This window comes from Dendropsophus ebraccatus, chromosome 5 (assembly GCF_027789765.1).
Source record: "Dendropsophus ebraccatus isolate aDenEbr1 chromosome 5, aDenEbr1.pat, whole genome shotgun sequence".
Classification (NCBI taxonomy): Eukaryota; Metazoa; Chordata; class Amphibia; order Anura; family Hylidae; genus Dendropsophus; species Dendropsophus ebraccatus.
Genome location: NC_091458.1, coordinates 107,412,741 through 107,435,759, shown reverse-complemented (window position 1 = coordinate 107,435,759; position 23,019 = coordinate 107,412,741). Strand labels below are relative to the sequence as shown.

Genomic DNA, 23,019 nt, shown 5'->3' with positions numbered 1-23,019 from the left:
AATGGGGGCCTCCCTTCAAGTAACTCAGAATCCCTAATAGAGTCTTAGAAAATTAGTCTTCTAAGAATAAGGCCAAATGAAACAGAAATGCTGAAATTTGCACAAGTACCTATATGAATTTTGTCAAAACCCCTTCAAACAAAAAATATATGTATTTGATACCAGGCTGCAACAAATATACCGCTATGCTATTTTTAGGGTACAGCTAGACGTAATAGAAAAAGTAGCAGAAAATCCCCAGCATTTCCAAGCCAAATCATGAGCACTTTGTGAGGATTTTGAGTGAATCTATATTTAAAAATTTACTGCTGCAGGTATTTAGAATTCATATCATGGCTAAATGTCTCATTTTCCCCTTTTCAGCAAAATCAGCAAATCTAACCCACTATGCTGCCATTGCAATATGCTGCTGATTCCAAATCCTATCTTTCACAGGTCAAATAAAGACAACCTCTAGTGGCCTTGAGTAGACATGACAGGATTCCAAAGAGAAAAAGAATAACTATACAAAGTACCTATAAGCTCATTCCTCCAGTGTTACGTCTTTATTAGAGTATAACTAACTAAACATATTCAAATTGTGTGTTTAAGCATCCTCTATACCTAGGAATGTAGATAAATGAATCAGCTCACCATGTGTGCAGTAGCCGATGGTGCTGGTCCTTATTAAGTCTGGAGCAGGTGGAGACAGAGTCCGGGCCATTTTCCGGTGGCAGTATACAAAGAGTGGAAGTCCACAGCTCCAAGTAAAATGTAAAGTCTTTATTTAGAAATTCCTCTTAAAATCCAATACACAAAATAAAAGACACGCGTGTCTTTTATTTTGTGTATTGGATTTTAAGAGGAATTTCTAAATAAAGACTTTACATTTTACTTGGAGCTGTGGACTTCCACTCTTTGTATCCTCTATACCTACCTAAATGGAATACTATGGTCTATAGATGTGTCGATGAAAGGGGTATTCCAGTATATAGTAGGTTAACTTAGTTTGAAGTATGTGATATAAAATGAAAATCCTAATACATAGTAATTGGATAAGGTTATCCATCCTCAGGATAGGCTATCAATATTAGAAATCCAACTCTTTTTTTTTTTAATCAAATTTTTTTTTATTGAAAAGGTTTTTTTTCCCCAAAACAAGTCATCTCCCAGTGCAAACAGAAAACCCCCGAGAGGGAATACCCTTTATCCCAAGCCCACCCCCCAAACCTTCCATTTCTCCAAGTTAGGTAAACAAGCATGTAAAGCAACACACTAATAACCATAAAATTCCTGTAAATTATAAGTGTTGTCTGGTAACTGAAGGAGAAAGTCCAAGCTGAGACCGTCATAGTGCCTACTGGCAGACAACGACGGAAAGGGGAGAAAACACAAATAACCATCACAACCTGCAGGTAATATAACTTATGTGCAGGAACTCAGGGACGCAAGATCAGGAGTAACCATCCATTTACCCCAAAGCTTGCCATATTTCTTGGTAGCTTTTCGTTTCTCATATGCATATTTCTCTATGCCTATCAGCCAACTAACCTTTCCCATGAATTCAGCTACCAAGGGAGGGGCCTCATCAAGCCAGTGTTGGGCAACAAGTTAACGTGCCATAAATAAAATACGAGCTACTGCAGTTTTGTCCACTACAGTTATCGCTAGATCTACATATCCCAATATATAATCAAGGGGGGATTGCTGCAGTTCCACCGAATAGGCTTTACGAGAAATCCAACTCTTTACATCCCCCCCCAAATCAGATTTGTAGTGGCCATGAAAAGGTACTGAGGCGATGCCCCATTTACCGGAATGAGACACAGCTATATACCTAGTACCACCGCCAGTAATAGTATGGCCATGGAAGGGCAAGTAGTGCCACAGTTGCATGAGCACCACTGCCCTTTCAGAAGTCAATAAGCAGAGCTGCCGGAGGTCAGATCACCATAATCTAATATCGATGGTCTATCCTGAAGGCCCTATTTCACGGGCTGACTGACCGGAGCAAACGAGCGCTATCAGCGCTCTTTTGCTCCTCATTCCCTGCTCGCTGCCACCGCTATTTCACGTGGCAGCAGCGAGCGGGTGAGTCCAGGGAGGGGGGGGGGGGGTCTGCCCGGGTGATTGCTAGATCGTCCGGGCACCCCATAGCATACAGTAGCGGTCTGCTGCCTCCGCTCCTATTCCACGGAGCGGTGGGGGGGGGGTGGGGGGGTTACTGCTGGGAGTATAAAACATTAAGGAATAGGAACTGTATTCTGCTACGGCATGGACTGCTGCTGTAGCCCTGCTTATTCTTGTTGCACTGAGAAGGACCGATAGAGAATGACAGCCGAGGGTAGAAGAATGCTGAGTGTATATATATATATATCATTTTTTCCACACTTGGTGGGAGAGATACCAGTACAGTGAGGTTTGTCACAATGACAGAAAAGAATATTTAAAGAAAATAGGCGAGATGTATTATGGATTACATTGCATAAATACATAAAGAACAACCAACCTGTTTCATATATGCATAGCACATTGTCTCTGCTACACGTTTTCCCTCATCGTAACATGCTCGGGGGCCGATGGGATTCACATGTCCCCAGTAGTCTTCATTTTGAGGGTGTACTTCTGGATCTGGTTGTACATATAAAAGCATACTGATTATTATTCAGGATATAAGTAGTATGATCAAAAAAGTTAAATAAAAATTACAAAAGGTGATAAGATGACAAAGCCACGTGTTACATCATTTAGTTTATCTGTAACAGTTTATCTAGATACAACTGTGGTAAAGGAAGATGAGACACAGGAACAGTGTTGAAAGCCATTTCAAGAGATTTCCTCTAAGTATAGGTTTGTCTATGCAATGCCAAAGCAGTAATATTCTATAATGTAATTTCACAATATTTCAACTTCACCTCCATAGACCTCGGATGTTGATGCCAGTAGTAGGCGAGCGCCCACTCGCTTTGCTAATCCTACAAAAGAGAATAATGACAATGAGCATGATGCACCAATATAAAAGGGTTTTCAATTTATTACGAAGTTAAATCCCTGTACAATGACACAGCACACATAATACAGTATATATAATATTTGGGGTAACAACAGCTGTAGTGGAGCTGTATACTTGTACAATATACTGGGGGTAGCAGTGGCTGTAGTGGTGAAGCTGTATACTGCTGTAGTATATTTATGGTAGTAGTAGCTGAAGTATTATATTAGTGGTAGTAGTAGCTGTTGTAATATTAAATTGGGGGTAGTAGTTTATCATTATTGTCAGTATTTACTTATCACCCAGCCCTCAAGTTCTCAGTATGTTATACATGTTTCCTATAATAGAGCCAATACAATAATACAAATGGGACCAGCAAAAACAAACTTTTTTTTTTAATGATATAGATAACGACATAAAATTAGAAACTTCAGAGCCTGCACAACAAACTGTTAGTTTAGAAAGAACATAGCCTATTTCCACAGAGAAAAAAAAAAATATATATGGCTACAATCCACAATCACTAACATTGCTGCATGCTGGCCCAAGAAGGGATAGAACAAACACACTGGCAACTTCACTTTACAGCAGGGGGTGCACAACCTTTTTTGTCCGCAATGTCATCTGTCATATTCTTTCTACTTTAAGGCGCTACAATAAAAAGTAATAATGTCCCATGTGCCAACATTGTTATATAGCCCCAATGCATGCACCCATATAGTTATAATGTCCTCTCATTATTCCCCCCAACACTAAAAATGCCCCATGAATGTCAAATGCAGCCCATGATCCACAGAAATGGGATCTCCAGTGTGGAGCCTATGACCGCAAATGGGTGAAGGCTGGCAGACTAGGCTGCCCAGCACTAGCTACACCACAGTGTCTGCAACAGTGTGGGGCCATGGGTTGTACACTACTGCTTTAAAGAGTTCCTGTGAAACTGAACTCTATTCTTGAGTTTAGCGGTGTACAGATTCTATATAAACTCACCCAACATGTTTAGGGTTCCAATTGTGTTGGTTTTTAAAGTCTTGATTGGATTATACATGTAATTTGGAGGAGAAGCAGGAGAGGCTAAATGGTAAATCTGGTCCACTGTGGGGAGGAAAACACACATGTAACACTTAATATCAACTGTAATAATACCACATTTTTGTCTCTCTAAAATTTGCCATTTTTTACTTCATTCCTGACTGCTTTACAAATATTACCAATACAGTTTGCTTCTTTTCCATTCAGAGTATTAAGATTTTGTCCTTCAAATACAATTTAATGATGCTTCAATTGATTCCTACAGATTATTGCCCCTGAACCTGAATGTTGTTTCTCATGAATTTGTCCTGTATAAATAAATACACCAGGATCCCCCCCCCCCCCCGCCCAAGGCAATACTTTGGTTGATGAAGTGCTCCATGCAAAGTAAAAAGCTGCAGTTTTAACATTAAAGGAAACAGCTGTAATCTCTATAGCATGGTCATAGCGTAAGGTGTGTTGGTAAGCCAATGATAGCCACAGAATCTGTGCCATTTGTTTAATGGAAGCAAAAAGGTAAATGCAACAGAAACATCCCTGCCCCCCCACATCAATGTTTTCCAGGACTCCCTAGGACTGCATCCAGCTTCTCAGCCACGGGTATTCAAATGCAGAGCGTTTGGGTTTGGAAGAGCTTGAAGCTTTATCTCTACTGGCCATCCAATGTGCATGGGAGCTTTTAGGCCTTATTCACAAGTCCCGTAAACTCGTCTGTAATCACAGATTTGCTCTCATGGACAACTTGGAATGATGTGGCATCTGTGGAATCCATGAAACATAGTTCCCATGTGACCTGTGTCCCCACAAACATCTCTGTAATGATACCAGGTTGGGAGGGGAGGGGGGGGTGTTGTGGGGACTAGCGGAATACACAGGTGATTGATGTTAGGTGATGAGGTGATGTATTTGACATTACTGAAAAGCAGGGACACTGATGCAATCACGAATTGTTTGCAACGGATCTAGCTAGCAGGTCTAATGCACCTGTGAATGAGGCCTTTGGCTTTCCTCTGATAACAGATATTAGGTGAGGGAAGCATCAGGTGTGTTAAATATTAATCTGGGTACGACTTCACCATATTACACAGAACGATAGACATTAGTTATGAACATAACTATGATTATTTACTCCATCTGAGCCAAGCAAATGAACAAATGATGTAGAATTACTGTGAACAATTAATGAAGATTTTAGGTTCAGCTCAAAAGATGCAATGACATCACTGACAATTTTTTTCGCATGATACTCGTCCCGTGTCATAGGGCCCCTTATGCATATAACCAGCTTAAATTGGAAGAGGTGACAACCTCTTCAAATAGGCAACAATGGTGAATACGGAATTAAATATACCAGACAATCCAAAATTAAAATAACTGCTGTTATGAATTATATATTTTCATTGCATTGTTCTAGTCCCGCTCTGCATAAGTCTACATGTGTACTATTTAGTGGCTAAGCAGGATATCAAGACGCTTCCACTTTATAACAATAGAACTTACAACTGACTTGGGCAGATCTAGAGGATCAGAAACCTTACAAACTGACTGGTAGGATGGCGTCCAACTGTACATTAGCAGCACATTTAGTCACTAAGTTTTTCTGTACAGCCAATGCTACTACTTCGATGACTAGTGTTTCTTTATGGAGATTGCACACCTGTGCGTTTTTTTGCAAATGGTATGACTGAAACAAGTGAACTCAGGAGGTTATGTGACCATATAGTTTATATCCAAGATACCTGTTATGCATACAAGATGGTAACAATGAATGTTTGAGTAAACCCCTTAAAATGAATGAAAAATTTCTGAATAATGCAAAAAAAAAAAAAAAGTCAGACTGATGAAGTAGGAATGTCTTGGGAAAGAATAAGGTCTTTACCTTCAATGTAAAGTGGTTCCACAACATCATGATTTATAAGTTCAAAGTTCTCATGGCCAATCCAGTGCTCCACATTTCTTTTCCTACCAGTAAAAAAGTTGTCCACAACGGTCACCTCATGACCATCCATCATTAGTTTGTCTGTGAGATGTGACCCCACAAAACCAGCACCTCCTGTGATCTGCAAAGACAAAATGATGAATAAGATTGCAAGATTTTAAGCAGTATTTAATTCAGGCCTTACAATGGCCTCAGGACTGTCCTGTACTGCTGTGTGTCCAGTATCTCCTCTCTACAGTATAATGTGATCATACATGTCCTGTACTGCTGTGTGTGTCTAGTATCTTCTCCCTACAGTACAGTGTGATGCTAGAGACACACAGCAGTACAGGACATGTAGTATCACACTGTACTGTAGGGAGGAGATACTAGAAACACACAGTAGTACAGGACTTTAGTATCTCCTCCTCCTGATACTGTACTACATGTCCTGCACTGCTGTGTGTGTCTGGTATCTCCTCTCTACAGTATAATGTGATCACACATGTCCTGTACTGCTGTGTGTGTCTAGTATCTTCTCCCTACAGTACAGTGTGATACTAGAGACACACAGCAGTACAGGACATGTAGTATCACACTGTACTATAGAGATGAGATACTAGAGACACACAGCAGTACAGGACATGTAGTATCACACTGTACTGTAGGGAGGAGATACCAGACACACACAGTAGTACAGGACTTGTAGTATCTCCTCCTCCTGATACTGTACTACATGTCCTGCACTGCTGTGTGTGTCTGGTATCTCCTCTCTACAGTATAGTGTGATACTACATGTCCTGCACTGCTGTGTGTGTCTGGTATCTCCTCTCTACAGTATAGTGTGATACTACATGTCCTGCACTGCTGTGTGTGTCTGGTATCTCCTCTCTACAGTACAGTGTGATACTACATGTCCTGTACTGCTGTGTGTCCAGTATATCCTCTCTACAGTATAATGTGGTCCTACATGTCCTGTACAGCTGTACTGTTGTGTGTGTCTAGTAGCGCCTCTCTACAATAAATTGTGATCCTACATGTCCTGTACTGCTCTTTACCTCTGCCAGCATAAGTTGCACCTTTGGGCACCAGGTGAGGACGGCTTCTTTTTTTTTTTTTTTCTAGGACCCAGTGTGATCTTTGAATTTCTGAATGTTATTGTAAGGACTTGCCTTATCTGCTTACTTTTCTTTGAACCTTATTTTTATTCTCATTTTGGCGGCTTCAGAACCAATTACCAGTTTTCCATAGCGTTATGGACTCAACATACAATGGTTTCTACATACTGTTATAAGTCCTCTAGGGGTTAAAAGACTGTGAAAATCTTTTTTTTGGCGCATAAACTGAGCCAGAAATATGGTGCATAATAATCTCCCAAAGACCCCAAGAGCTATTAGCAACCTGTCATTTACATTGCACAACTGTACATAGAAATAGAAGGTGTAGAAAGTAGTGTAGACCAACCAGATGTTCTGCTATACACTTACCAAAATTCGCTTCCTGTCCTTTTCTGATAAGAATTTCACAGGTGGGTATTTTTGTGTAAAGCTGCGATCAAGAGAGTCAAAAAAAGTATTACAAATTTTACATAAAACCATGCTCGATGATATCACACACATTATGCTAGTAGTTTTATAGCTGCCATTTCTGCTTTAAACTATCTGCTGCATTGTCTTCAGCTGATGTCCTCTCTATACAGGGTATGTACGGCCGAGAACAATGCATGGCCACAAACGATTCAGCAATCTTTGTGCAGCCTGGCCGCACGATTAAATCGAGCCTTATAAAGGCAATGCAACTGAGTGGTTGCTTGCTACCCACTGGGCCATGTAAACAGGCAACTTAACTCAAAACAGGCCTCCAAAACAAAGATATTTTGTAGACATAATAAGTTGCAAAATTCCTTGGACAGCCAAGTTCTTGGTACATTTGACACTCACATTATGGAGGTCATATTTTTTGCCGGTGTATTAAATTTACAAACGTGTTTGTGTGTTGCCATATTCTCCTATAACGTTATTTTATCACGGACGGCTGCGTGAGGGCTTGGTTTTGCAGAACTAGTTGACATTTTTTAATCATACAGATCACTTTTTTATTTTATTATAAAAGTTTTAAGCAATCGCACTCCTGATAAAACACTAAAAATAGTGTGCGTACTGCTGCGAGCTACAGCTAGTGGTATCTGCCTCCACTAAAAATAGAAACAATATAAATAAATAAAGAAGATGCCGTGCCGCGCTAAGTACTAATGTTAAAAAACATAGTTTAGAAACATAGTCATTAATATCAGTGCATAATAGGGCCAGTGCAAGATATTAAACCAGACTGCTCACCGTTAGTGCGTGTATGGGCTAGTTTGGATCTGTAGTCCTCCACGTTCGTGAACCTGTGTGGATTCCTACTTGATACCAAGAATGTCCTGTTACGGTCGGTGAGTTGCTGGTCACTGCGTCCTTACTGGTCCTTGCTCCAATGTCCTTTGTACCAGGTAAATCTCCAGATAGGGCGCGCGCCCCGGCCCTTAGCTACAAGAATCCCGGATGAGAATCCTTCTGTGACGTCACAGATTCTACGGATCGCTACGAGAGGCAAGATACTTCATTGACGCGTTTCAAAGGATACGTCCTTCTTTCTCAAGAGGATCTTGCTCGTGTTCATGCTTCTCCTTTATAGGTATGTATTCCCATCTCAGGATTAACCCGTTTCTTTCCAGATGATTTTTTACAGGAAAGCAAACTGTTCAAATTCTGCATTTAGCCCGACGGGCTGCATGCTACTAAATAGAAAAATGTATTCACTCTCTTTTTTGGACATTTTGTGAATATAATTTCCACCCCGCCATTCTGCCTTCACTTGCTCCAGCGCTCCAAAAGTCGACTCAATCTTGCCATTATGATACTCTTTATAATGCCGTGATAGAGGATGGCCATCAAACTGTCTTTTTATATGTATATATGCTCCGAGACTCTTCTATGTAAAGTTCTTTTTGTTCGCCCTATATATAATTTATTACAAGGGCATTTTATAAAATAGATCACCCCTTTGGTCTTACAGGTAATATGCCCTTTTATATTATGACTTATATTATGGTGAACAACTTTGTTAGTTCTTTTTACATTCACCATACTAGTACAGCATTTACATTTCCTACAGGGGAAGAAACCTTCTGTATATGATATTATGCCTGTACATTTCTCTTTATAGTTAACATAATCTTGCCGGATAGTAGGAGCTATTTTATTACCCAGGCTTTGTGCTTTTCGATAGATCATCCTAGGTTTGTCCGGGATGAGTTCCCCTATAATCTTATCCTGTTTTAAAATGTTCCAGTGTTTCTGTACAATTTGTCTCACATTGTTAGCTTGATTAGAATATGTGGAGATCAATGGAATATTAAATTGGTTATTTTGACTGTTATAACCTACTTTGTCTTTTTCTTTGCTCACTATTAGTTGATCCCTCTCTATCTCCCCCACTTCTTGTCTGATTTGTTCTAGTTTATCTAATTGATATCCCTTCTGTACAAATTTAGTTTGTAAAGCATAGGCTTCTTCCTCATATATTTCTTTATGTGTACAATTCCTCCTTAATCATAGGAATTGACTTCTTGGGATATTTAAGAGCCACATCGGGAGATGACAACTGGCAAGTGAGATAAAACTGTTACTGTCAGTGGGTTTATGATAAGTCTTAGTGCATAGTTGGCCTTCCTCTATATAAATAGTTAGATCCAAAAAGTGAATACTAGTAGTTCTGTATGTGGGTGTAAAATTAAGATAAAATTCATTTTTATTAATGTTAATTAAAAATTGATCTAATGAATTCCGGTCCCCCTCCCAAATAAAAATGACATCGTCAATAAAACGTTTCCAAAGGACCAGGCCCGCACCAAGCACCCCCTGTGGGTATGCAGTGGACTCTTCCCACCTCCCCACATAGAGATTGGAGTAACTTGGTGCGAACCTGGTCCCCATGGCTGTACCCCACGTCTGGAGGTAAAAAACATCATCATACATAAAAAAGTTGTGTGTCAGTATGAACTCTATACACTCACCTATGTATTAAGTTTGTTCAGGGGGATATTTCTGGGAATTTTTTAAAAAATATTCCGCCGCCTCTCTCCCTTTCTGATTCTCTATGACCGTATAAAGATATGTTACATCTAAAGTACCCATTATATAGTTCGGTTTCCATTTTATTGTTTTCAAGATCTGTAGGAGGTGGGTGGTGTCCTTAAGATAGGCAGGCAGCATTTGCACACATTCTTGTAATTGGGTATCCACGTATCGTGATAGATTAGAAGTTAAGCAATTAATGCCCGACACAATGGGGCGTCCAGGTGGTCTAGTGGCATCCTTATGGATCTTAGGGATATGATAGAACATAGCTATTCTAGGATTCTTATTATAGATATAATCAGCTTCATTTTCAGTTAATAGTTGTTCGTTTTTCCCTCTTTCCATTAATTCTTCTAATTGTTTTAAATATTCCCCGGTGGGGTTCTTTTTCAGTTTACAATATGTTTTGCTGTCACTTAAAAGTCTCTCTGCCTCCATTTCGTAGTCTTTTGAGTTCATAATCACTATCCCCCCCCTTATCTGCTGGGCAAATTGTTATCTGTTTATTTTGTTGTAGTACTTTAATTGCTGTTTGTTCTTTACGAGTTAGATTATTATCAGAAAAATATTTATTAGGTTTACTTTGTAATTTTCGCAAATCTGCAGTTACCATATTCTCAAATGTTATAAAAGCTTCTGAATATTCGTTCATTGGATGAAAAGTAGATTTTTTAGTTGAGTATAAATATATGGTTTCTGTTCTATTTCGTAAGTTTTTGGAGTTTTGTCAATAATTTCTTTTTTAGAAAAATATTTTTTAAGTGATAAGTTTCTCATGAATTTCTTTAGACCAACATATGTGTCAAATTTATTTAATTTATTAGTAGGTGCAAATTTGAGTCCTTTTTGTAGCAATTTTAGTTCATTATCATCCAAAGTGTGATCACTAATATTAAATATTTTTTGTATTGTTATATCTTGATCTAATTTACTATATTCATTGTTACTATGAATTATTTTCTCTTTGGAGAGTTTCCTTCCCCTCCTCCGTTTCTTTTTTGAGGGACCTGAAAAAAATCTTTTTTCACAGTTTATTTAATTCTTTGATTAGTGTTTACTCTTTTTAGATTTTTATTTCTCTTATTTGGAGGGTGATTGGCTCGTCCTATAGTGTTGTGATTTCTATTATTAGTGTTGCATACTTTAGACTTATTTGTACTGGTGCCATTTCTTTCTTCCTCTACTTCACTTTCCTCCTCTACCTGAGATTCTTCTATTATGTCCTCATCGTCATCTTCGTTTTGGTCTTGTATTTGGTCTTGTATTGCTGAGTATCTGTTGGAACTACTCTCTAGATGGTGGTTCCTAGGTTCCCTATTCAGAGGATTGCGTGTTTCCTTTCTTATTATTATCGTGGATAGTGGTATATGGGTAGGTTGTGAATCTATTATAGTATCACTATTCTCTGGGTATGTGCTAATTTGACTTACTGGTAAAAAATCAGTTTGTGCTTCCATAGTTTCCATATTCTAGTGTATACTGTGACCTTGTGTTTCATCCAATGTTTGAAAATGAGATGATTCCTCCAGATAGTTACTGGTATTGTCCCCCCTATCCTTTGAGTTGTTATTTTGCTGGTGATCTGAGTATAAATCTCTATTAAGTTTCCTTTGCTTTTTTTCCCTCACTTCATCTTCCCTATTCCTTATCCTTTGTTTAATGTTGATGATTAAACATCGAATTTCTGTATGTTACTTATATTTATCGATCTCTTTGAAGAGGGAAAGGATTTCTTCATTAGTGTGTAATAGGTTCTTTTTCCTTTTTTCTATAATAAAGTTTACCGCCTGACGGGAAAAATTGTGAAACATTATTTCCCATTCTTTCAGTGTGGCTGGATCGCCTGGTCCTTTGGAAACGTTTTATTGACGATGTCATTTTTATTTGGGAGGGGGACCGGAATTCATTAGATCAATTTTTAATTAACATTAATAAAAATGAATTTTATCTTAATTTTACACCCACATACAGTACTACTAGTATTCACTTTTTGGATCTAACTATTTATATAGAGGAAGGCCAACTATGCACTAAGACTTATCATAAACCCACTGACAGTAACAGTTTTATCTCACTTGCCAGTTGTCATCTCCCGATGTGGCTCTTAAATATCCCAAGAAGTCAATTCCTACGATTAAGGAGGAATTGTACACATAAGGAAATATATGAGGAAGAAGCCTATGCTTTACAAACTAAATTTATACAGAAGGGATATCAATTAGATAAACTAGAACAAATCAGACAAGAAGTGGGGGAGGTAGAGAGGGATCAACTAATAGTGAGCAAACAAAAAGAAAAAGACAAAGTAGGTTATAACAGTCAAAATAACCAATTTAATATTCCATTGATCTCCACATATTCTAATCAAGCTAACAATGTGAGACAAATTGTACAGAAACACTGGAACATTTTAAAACAGGATAAGATTATAGGGGAACTCATCCCGGACAAACCTAGGATGATCTATCGAAAAGCACAAAGCCTGGGTAATAAAATAGCTCCTACTATCCGGCAAGATCATGTTAACTATAAAGAGAAATGTACAGGCATAATATCATATACAGGAGGTTTCTTCCCCTGTAGGAAATGTAAATGCTGTACTAGTATGGTGAATGTAAAAAGAACTAACAAAGTTGTTGACCATAATATAAGTCATAATATAAAAGGGCATATTACCTGTAAGACCAAAGGGGTGATCTATTTTATAAAATGCCCTTGTAATAAATTATATATAGGGCCAACAAAAAGAACTTTACATAGAAGAGTCTCGGAGCATATATACAATATAAAAAAACAGTTTGATGGCCATCCTCTATCACTGCATTATAAAGAGTATCATAATGGCAAGATTGATGAGTCGACTTTTGGAGCGCTGGAGCAAGTGAAGGCAGAACGGCGGGGTGGAAATTATATTCACAAAATGTCCAAAAAAAGAGAGTGAATACATTTTTCTATTTAATAGCATGCAGCCCGTCGGGCTAAATGCAGAATTTGAACTGTTTGCTTTCCTGTAAAAAATCATCTGGAAAGAAACGGGTTAATCCTGAGATGGGAATACATACCTATAAAGGAGAAGCATGAACACGAGCAAGATCCTCTTGAGAAAGAAGGACGTATCCTTTGAAACGCGTCGAGGAAGTATCGTAGCGATCCGTAGAATCTGTGACGTCATAGAAGGATTCTCATCCGGGATTCCCGTAGCTAAGGGCTTAACGCGCCACCGGCCGGGGCGCGCGCCCTATCTGGAGATTTACCTGGTACAAAGGACTTTGGAGCAAGGACCAGTAAGGACGCAGTGACCAGCAACTCACCGACCGTAACAGGACATTCTTGATATCAAGTAGGAATCCACACAGTTTTAAACTATGTTTTTTAACATTAGTACTTAGCGCGGCACGGCATCTTCTTTATTTATTTATATCACTTTTTTATTTTAAATGTGTGGTATAAATGACATGATACTTTTCTGCAGGTCAGAACAAACAAGCCAATACCCAATTTATTACATATACCCCATAAAACTATGTATTAAAAAACGTTTCAAGGCCTTGATGTAAACAACCTGTACTATGCTGTACCTGGATACTATTTAATACTACTGTATTTGTCTGAATGGTCCTACGTGTACATTTCCTTGCTGTATGTTAATATGTACCTGATGTTCTGTATGCATCCGATGCACAGTGCCCAGGTTCCCAACTTTTCAGCTCAATAGCTACAAAGGCTTAGAGGGAACATTGCCAGTTATGCACCTGACAATTACAGGCTGTCTGTGGTCATAAACACCACCTGTATTCTGTTGCTCTCTGGATGATAGCTGCATGGTGTTTTATTTCCCCATGGTTGCCCTGGACCTTTATTCGTTTCACTCTCACTCATTAAGGAAGCAATTACCATTCTAAATATAAACATTAGGAGACTTCAATTTCTTTATGTATTAAGAGTAAGTTCACACTACGGAATACAGGCGGAAATTTCAAGCGGAAGCTGCTTGGGGCACTCTGCGTGAAATCCCGCCAGTCCCATTTCATGCATTTCTCAAGCTCAATCCGCAGTCCTCCCAAAGAATTGACATGTCAATTCTATCAAGGAAGGAAGGAAGGGCTTGAGAGCATCAGAAGCTGACAGAAAGACTAGAGGAGCTTACACTGCTTAGAACTGATCTTTAAAGTGTACCTTCCAGATTAACAGTGAAATCCTCTGCTAATCCAGAAGTTCAGGTCTCCATTGATACAGAGACGCAATCAGTCACTAATACGCACTACCCCCATTAGACCCTTTGGAGGTCAAGATCTGAACTTCCGGATTAGCAGTGGATTTCACCACTAATTTGGAAGTGACTGGCAACTAGAAGTCATGGTCCCTGGGTTGGCCTGGCCGGCGGGATTACAGCGCTGGCCAGCCTCACAACCGCAACTAATTCAGCCGGAAAGAATGCCTAAATGAACATGAACATTATCATGGGGATGGGGGATGTATTAACAAGGTTTGTTAGCGTAAGTGTGGTTTTTCGGGTGACTGGTTTCCTTTAGGAATGGTAAAGATTAAAGAGGTTATTCAGCCTTAGAAAAACATGGCCACTTTCTTCCAGAGACAGGACCACTCGTCTCCAGTTTGGGTGGGGTTTTGCTACTGAGTTCCATTAAAGTGAATGGAGCTTAATTGCAAACCGCACCTGAACTAGAGACAAGAGTAGTACTGTCTCTGAAAGAAAGTGACCATGTTTTCCTAAAGCTGGATAACCACTTTAAACTTTTCACACAGACATGTCAGAAGTTTAGATTGTCATTATCCCAGTGCTGAGACCCCCTTTGACCTGGAGTTATAGTCTGAAGCAGGAGCTAACTGGCGAATCAGAGGTGGAGGCAGGCGGGCTTGGACATTTGTAATAGACAGTAGTATAAAATGGAATCACTAGCTGTACTGTTGTGAATGATGGTAGAGGGCCCCCTGCTCCAAAATGGCGCACCATTCTGTATCACTCCCGGATTCTTTCCCTTATCTCCAGGTGACAGATGGAAGTAACGAATGACCAGAAAATATGATACACTCCACCCCTTGCTTTGTTAATGCATACTATATAAACTGCTTGCAACTAGAGATGAGCGAACCTCGAGCATGCTTGAGTCCATCCGAACCCGAACTTTCGGCATTTGATTAGCGGTGGCTGCTGAACTTGGATAAAGCCCTAAGGCTATGTGGAAAACATGGATATAGTCATTGGCCGTATCCATGTTTTCCAGACTTTAGAGCTTTATCCAAGTTCAGCAGCCGCCTGTAATCAAATGCCGAACGTTCGGGTTCAGATGGACTCGAACCCGAACCTGGTTCGCTCATCTCTACTTGCAACGCAATAAAGCTCAAGTATTACTCTGACCACAGAAGTTGTGCAGAGTAATTCTTCCATATACATGTATACCTCTTCCATTATCTAATCAGGAGCAGGTAGACAATCACTTGGATACAGCTGGTATCCACAGAACGTTCACCTCCATTGTGTTTACATTAGTATGTACATACCTTTTATATACACTTTATATGTTCTTTTTATGCATATGTGGCATGGTTTTACTGCCTGTATACATGTTTGATGCACTGTTAGCACTTTGTATGGTATATATTAGTACCAGCAGTCTGGCCTCCTCCTCCCTCAGTGCTCTTTGATGTTTTGCATATAACACATTTTGCATAATTTGTATGCTCATTATTCCAGTAGGAAATTTTGTTATAGGTGTATAAATTGTTGACAGACGACTTACCTTTTTTCTAAATCTCTTATTTTATCCCTTAATGGTCCGATCACCTGTAGAAAAGAAAGGAGACTGGGCTGTAGCAAAACATGTGACCTCTAAATACAGATTTAGCAGATCAAGCCTCCCTCTATATTAGCAATTTATCATTTAAATAATTATGGAGTTTATAGTTCCAGTGATCTTATATTTTTGCAGGCTTGGACCCAGAAAAGAGTAAAGTAAAAGAAATTACACATTTTTTTTCATGCTAGAGCACTCCAAGATGATTATCCAGGTATCCTTAGAATAAAGTTTTGCAGAAGAAATAAATACTATCCAATTCATACCGCCAGTCTCTGAATAGCGCTGGGTCCCATGGCCACATAGGGCTACTATGTTAAATAAAATAACATGATGGAATTGGCACGCTAATTTAAAACAGAACACTTGTACAATAGTTGCTGGGTAACACATGAGAACATAATATAACAGACCTCTTCTATTTTCTTTTCCATTTTCTGCTCCCCATTTTCCTGGATCGACCTGCTGAGAAGAAATAAGTAGGTAGGTCAAGACAATCAGAAGTAAAGAATGAGGCCATCTGTACCTGTTAACATTTAAGTGTCTGATTTTTTTGTGGCCTTTAGTGAATCTATTGTGATATTTTATATACCTGCATGAGCAAAGGTTATCAGAATAGCTACTGTACCCTCAAACCCATCAACCAATCTAAATTATGCTCATATTAGGTTTTTGATACATTTTTGCCGTGTACGCCAGAACAGCTCCTGACGCACATGACTAAAGCATCCATGAAGGTTACAAGATTGGCCTCCCACTGGCTTGGATATACTGTATCATTATCCCGAAAAGAAAGCATGGAATAGATCTTTTAGCGTTCCAAACTGCGGCCCTCCAGCTGTTGTAAAATCACAATTCCCGTCATGCCCGGACAGCTAAAGCTGTGGATTTGGCTGTCCAGGCATGAGGAAAAATGTAGTATTGCAACAGCTGAGGGGCAGCAGTTTGGAGACCCATGGTTTAGGTGAAGAGAATACCCCTTTAGGCCATGTTCACACAACGTATCTTTTGCATAAAAATGGCCATTGTTGCAATTTGCAACAACGGCCGTGATTTATGCAGAAGATACTTTGCATGTGAATAAATGGAATCGGCCAGGATGATCTTAACTGACACCGGACGTTCTGTGACACCGCTGGGTCACAGAATCGCCTGGTGTCTTACATAGTGTGAACATGGCTTTAAAGAATAGGGACCTTGGTAACGGGTTTACTGGTCAGACACTTACCAACCAGCTAGTTATCCCCTATCCTGTGGATTCTCCTAGGTTGCTACCTCTGGTAACTGGAACTAAATGTGGGTGCAGGCATGTCATGGTGGATTATAGGTTGTGGTAGTAAAAGTATTTTTACATGAAGACAGCTGGATGTTTCATGAATAACAGATGTGCAGAGTGTTTCAAGGACCAGGAAAAAAAAAAAAAAAAAAAAAAAGATATGACACCAGAAGAAACAGCACAACATCTAAATTACAGCACATAAGAGCAAAAAAGTACAAAAAAAAGTAAAAAAAAAAAAAAAAAACTGTTTCTCAGGGATTCATAGGGGCATGAGACAGCATTACAGTCTCTGTAACTGCAGGGAAAAAAACACTAGCAAGCAACCCTCATGTTTTGTGGTTGTAAACAAGCAGTTTGCTGTGGTAACACTGCCCACCATAAGAATTGCAATGAAGAGGCATACATCGATGCTGCACCCAATCACTAGCCTCTGTGTTCTCTTTAAGGGTACAAACCCACTTGACGTATTTGCTGCGTGAATCAGTCTTAAAAATAAGCAGGCAAAACGCAGGTTAGCTTTATACAATTGTTCTGCGTTAAAATACGCAATTGCGTATTTTTGAAGCGTGAAGCTTGTTGTTAGCAAAGCATCAGTTGTTAACAACCTGTGCGAAAAACGCATGTAGCTTCACGCTTTAAAAATACGCAATTGCGTATTTTAACGCAGAACAATTGTATAAAGCTAACCTGCGTTTTGCCTGCTTATATTTAAGACTGATTCACGCAGCAAATACGTCAAGTGGGTTTGTACCCTAAAGGTTATGTGCCCTACATGCAGTAAGGCACATGACCACTGAGTTCAGTGATTGCACAATGTACATGTCATCACAGCAGTGGATGCTGGATCTGGATCCCCCCTCCCAAATGTGATGACATCACGACTCAAGGGAAAATGGCCGTCCTCGGCTCTGCTGGATATCCCAGAGCCTAGCGGGGGTCCTGAAACGGCAATCTAGTGCTGGAGAGGTATGTGGTGAGGTGAGTTTGTATCATTTGTTATGTTCTCCACTCATGCCCTGCCTTTTGAAAAAAAAAAAAAAAAAAAAAAAAAAATTGCTGTGGCCGGACTTCTGCTTTAATGATGGATGAAACAAACTTACCTCATGTTGACAAAGTTTCCCCAAACAGCTGGAGAGAAAAACAAAAACAATTAGATGATTGCATTTTTTGGCTAACAGCCCCCCAAATATGTAACGGGCAGTCACATCCCTCACATTGGCAGTCGCTGATGCAGCTTGGGTTTATATGTTTTGTCACACAACCCTGAAATAGGTATTTCACTTGAAGACATGCAAGTCACATTGCCCTCTGCCAGCCTTTCAACAGAAGTCATCATGTTCCCTTACACAAACTCTATGTATAACCCAGCAGCCATACTCAAAACTGTTTTCATGAAACCTGAGGCGTTGTATACTTCTGGATAACCTTCTCCCACTCAGTTCTACCCATAGTTCATCTGCATGTCACAGGGGAATGTGGTTTTAGCATAAGGGTATGTTCAAACAGGACTGAAATGCTACAGGTTTGTTGTTGCAGATTCTGATTTTTTTATTGAAGATAAAATGTGTGTGGAAATACCCTAACAATACCATATGTAATAACCTTAGGTTAGGCTCCCTTCTGCTTCTATCTATTTTTAGCTTCCTGTTAGAAGCACATATCAATACAACGCTGCAACCCCCCGCCCCACCAAATGATTGAATGTTTAGCTTTAACTTGGCTGTTAAAGTGTCTGTCTTTGTAACTTTTGAAATCTAAATCAACAGTAGATAATATAAAGCAAGTTTGCAATTACATTTTTGGGAAACACGGAAAAAAAAAAAAAAAACTAAACACAATCCAATGTTTCCCAGGTCATCTGAGCGCTCACAGAGAAGGCTGTCATGTGACACATTGATGCCAGGACTTCCTGTGTTCAATTTCCTTTTTCTAACAATCTGCCTTTAGAAGACTGGACATGGCATTCTGGGAAGTGTAGCTTTATGTTACAGCATGATACCTAAAGACGCAGTAGCCATAACATATCAATAATAAGAAAAATGATTTTCCACATGAATAATAGCTGTCATTGTTGCAAATACTTCCTATTTGACCCATTAGGGCCCATCTGCATCAGGATTTGATGATCCCGCTGCCCCCCCCCCACCCAACACGCACATATCTATCTAATGCATAAAAAATAAAAATCTGCACCAATGTTTGTGCCACAAAAAACAATAATAAAAAATAAAGAATTTGCAAGAAGGAGCATGTTCATTCTTTTTATGGATTCTAAATAGAAAAGCCATGGATTTGTTTCTGCAAAATTTGCAAATACACATCAGATCCGCATTTTGCAAAAGGCTACACTAAGGCCTCCTTCACACATACTATTTTCATGACTTATGAAGCCATCCTAGTGTTACATTCACATGTATATAATCGGTCATTGACCCCAATGGGTTTGCAGCAAACGTGTAATATAGGGAAACATATAGGGAAGCATATGTACCTTTTGCCACAGGGCTGCACATTCTGGCACTGGTCTTCGTATTTTCCTATGTGGCGCCTTTCAGGGGGTTTAAATCCTTAACAAATTTGCTAATTAGTCAGTTTGGCGCACTGGGGGCATTCCTTGGGCCTCTCAGTTCCCTGTCCCGCCCGCTTGAGCGTCCCCTCCCACTTATGCATAGGAGGAAGACATGCTTTGATGAATATGAATAAGTAGGAGGCTGTACAAGCTGGCAGGCGGGTGGAGATTGGCACTGAGGGACCAAAGAATACATAATATTTGGAAACTATTTCACCTACGAAAATAAAAAGACTGATGCCAGAATGTGCAGCTCTGTCGAAACAGATGCATGTCAGTTTGTATGTGCATATCAAGTTCATATGAGCTGCACAGCTGTATCAGTTAAGTTCCATGAAGACTTAAAGGGGTATTCCACTCAAACATAACTTTTGATATGTTGCTTTCCATGGTGAGAATAACAATTCTATTAGTATCTATTAAGTCTCCTTCCCCCAGTTTTCAGCAGAAGTAGCAGCTGAGGACACAAAAATCTTAGTGTGAGCCTCCTTGTCTCCTCCTCCTCCTTTCTGAGATAGTGGATGTAAACAAGTCCCTAGCTGGCTTTGCAACTTTGTAGCTTCTTTTAAATGCTGGGTTATTTTAAGGGCAAGTTGCTAATGAACTCATTGGGATTAACCCTCGCAGCATTACAAAGAAGCTGCAAAGTTGCAAATAAAGCCAGCCAGGGACATGTTTGCATCCTCTGTCTCAGAAGGGAGGGGGAAGGAGGGGGAAGGAGGGGGAGACAGAGAAAGGCTCACACACATATTTTTGTGTTTTCAGCAGAAAGCAGCAGCTCAGAACAGGGGAATGGAGACTGAATAGATAATAACAAGTATGAAAGGAATTGTTATTCTCCCCATGTGCAGCAACATATCAAAAGTTATGTTTGAGTGGAATAACCCTTTAACCTCCCAGCATCATAATGATGCAGGAAGGGCTGAGTCCACTGTGCAGCTTCACGTACCGTAACCTCCGTGGATAACGATGCATGAGAATAAGGTCTAAGGGCGGCTCATCACTAACAAGCATTCCTAAATCTGCAGCAGAGAGCATGCAGCGACTCTGCACCAATACAAATCAGTGATATAGAACATAGATACAGTTGCAGACCTGCTGCAGAACAGTTGTAGAAAATCTTCAACAAATCTGCTTGTGTGAACATACCCTAAAGTCCTTTTACTCGGCCCGACATGGTGCAGTGTATAGACACCAATAATTGAGGATTATTTCTCGTCAGCTGATATGATACTTTAAGGCCGATTAACTCACTGAGTGTTCCAAGGATTGCAGTTAGCAATAAGTAGCCTGTATAAGATGGCATTATGGGTGGACTCGGGCACTAATGCAGTGGTCAATATCAGTGTGATTTTGCAAGTATTATGTACAATATAGGCAGGACCCTCACAAGAAAGGTGTTTTTGAGTGGGCCTGCTGAGGATAGCTAAATACAGTTTTTTATTAAATCTTTGTCTCATAGTTTGTAGGTAGTGCATATACTCCAAACAAGCACTCAAAATCACCATTGTCATGGTTGGACCCCCTAATGCTGTGTTTACAAGGAATGATTATCGTTCGAATTTTCACAATAACGATCGGATTAAAGCGGTAATCGGCTGGTGTAAACACAGCGAATGATCAAGCGGCGCGCGAGAAATCGTTCATTTTGATCTTTCTACATTTTCTCAAATCATCGTTGGTCGTTCACTGAAAATTTGCAGATCGCTTTGTGTAAACAGTCTTTTACCGATTCACCCTATAGGCTTAAGTGATCTTAAAACGATCGCAATAACGATTTTTTCAAACAATATATCGTTCCGTCTAAACGCTAATCGCTCTAAAAAACACATTATTTCAAAATAGTTAATTGTTCGATCGGCCCAATTATCGCTCCATGTAAACGCAGCACGAGAGTCTCATATCACCTATCAGATTTCTTGGGAAAACCCCTTTTACATTAATTAGTTGTGCTACAAAACGTATTGCTACAGTCTTAGCCCTAGGCATCTTCTTGACTAATATGACAAGAAGTAGTTATAAAGATGTCACGTAATAGGAGATCATCTTGTATTTTCGGCTGTGGCTATGGAACAGGTGTGCAGGAGTTTCAGACGTTTATCAGGTCAATTAAGTGGCAGGTTCAGAAATAGATGCTGCTGATGAGAGCCCCAGCCAGCACATATTACCTACACAAGAGAACACAGCAGACAAGAGGCTAAGGGCTCTATTACAAGGGACGATTATCGAGCAAGAAAACGTTAAATCGTCCGAATTTAAACAATAATCATTTTGTGTAATTGCAGGCAACAATCGCAAAATCGTTCATATGTCGTTGATTTAGATCTGAACCTAAAAAAAAAAAAAAAAACGCTAATCGTTCGCTGTAATTCCTCATTCGTTCAAGTTCCGCATTTGTTCACTAATCGTTCAGTGTAATTGCACATTGTTTTGCTGGGATCAGAAGGAGTAAACGATCGTAGTAACGATCGTAACTAATGATTATCGTCCTGTGTAATATGGTGAACAATTTCAGGTTAACAATAAACAATCTCGTTTGCGATCATTTATTGTTAGCCGTTAAAAGTCGCTCTGTGTAATAGGACCCCAAGGGTCCTATTCCATGGAGCGATAATCGGCCCGTTTCGGCTGACTATTGCTCCGTGGAATAGAGACAACGATCAGCCGACGATCGTGTCATCGGCTGATTGTTTATTTAGGTTCAAACCTAAAATCATTGGGCACAGGCCGCGCATCGCTGCGTGGAATAGCGACGCGCAGCGGGCAACCAACTTCATTTCACAAGCACCATACTTTACCTAAGCATGTTGCAGGTCTTCTCCTGCTCTCCTACTTCCTCCCGGTCCCGTGCGCAGCAGCAGCCTTGGTGCGGCCTGTCTTAGCGACAGACCGCTAAGCCAATCACTGGCCAGGACCACCGCGGCCAGTGAGGTGTGTGGGGGGGTGGCTACCCCCTGTTGGCTTGCACTCCACCAATGTCCCAAGGTTGCTATAAAAAGAGATCATTTGGCTCCTATCCACTGGACGATTATCGTTAAGTCGTTTGAATCTAAGCAATAATCGTTCGGTTGAATAGCAGTTAACGATTAACAACTGAACGAGAAATCGTTGAATAAGACCTGGACCTATTTTTATTGTTGCTCGTTTGCAAATCTTTTGCATGGAATAAGAAGTCGTTCAGTCGCAGTAGTGATGAACGCAATAGCGACGACAAGACGACCGCAAGAACGATCATAAGTAACGATTATCGTTCCATGTAAATAGGTGAACAATTTCAGGTCTTTCGCAATAGCGGTTGTTTGGATCGTTTCTCGTT

General features: G+C 39.9%; 1 protein-coding gene across 5 annotated transcripts in view; it reads right to left on the bottom strand.

Moving 5' to 3' along the window:
* UXS1 (UDP-glucuronate decarboxylase 1) overlaps positions 1-23,019 on the bottom strand; it is a 39,680-nt gene that overhangs the window by 12,070 nt on the left and 4,591 nt on the right. For 2 of the 5 annotated variants that reach the window (XM_069970937.1, XM_069970939.1), the window contains exons 2-9: positions 18,235-18,262; positions 16,269-16,320; positions 15,802-15,845; positions 7,409-7,469; positions 5,883-6,063; positions 3,962-4,066; positions 2,895-2,954; positions 2,489-2,610 (exon numbers count right to left, since the gene is read on the bottom strand). In XM_069970937.1, coding sequence (XP_069827038.1) covers positions 2,489-2,610; positions 2,895-2,954; positions 3,962-4,066; positions 5,883-6,063; positions 7,409-7,469; positions 15,802-15,845; positions 16,269-16,320; positions 18,235-18,262 — 653 coding nt within the window. The other 3 variants (XM_069970941.1, XM_069970940.1, XM_069970942.1) reach the window with 3 other exon arrangements.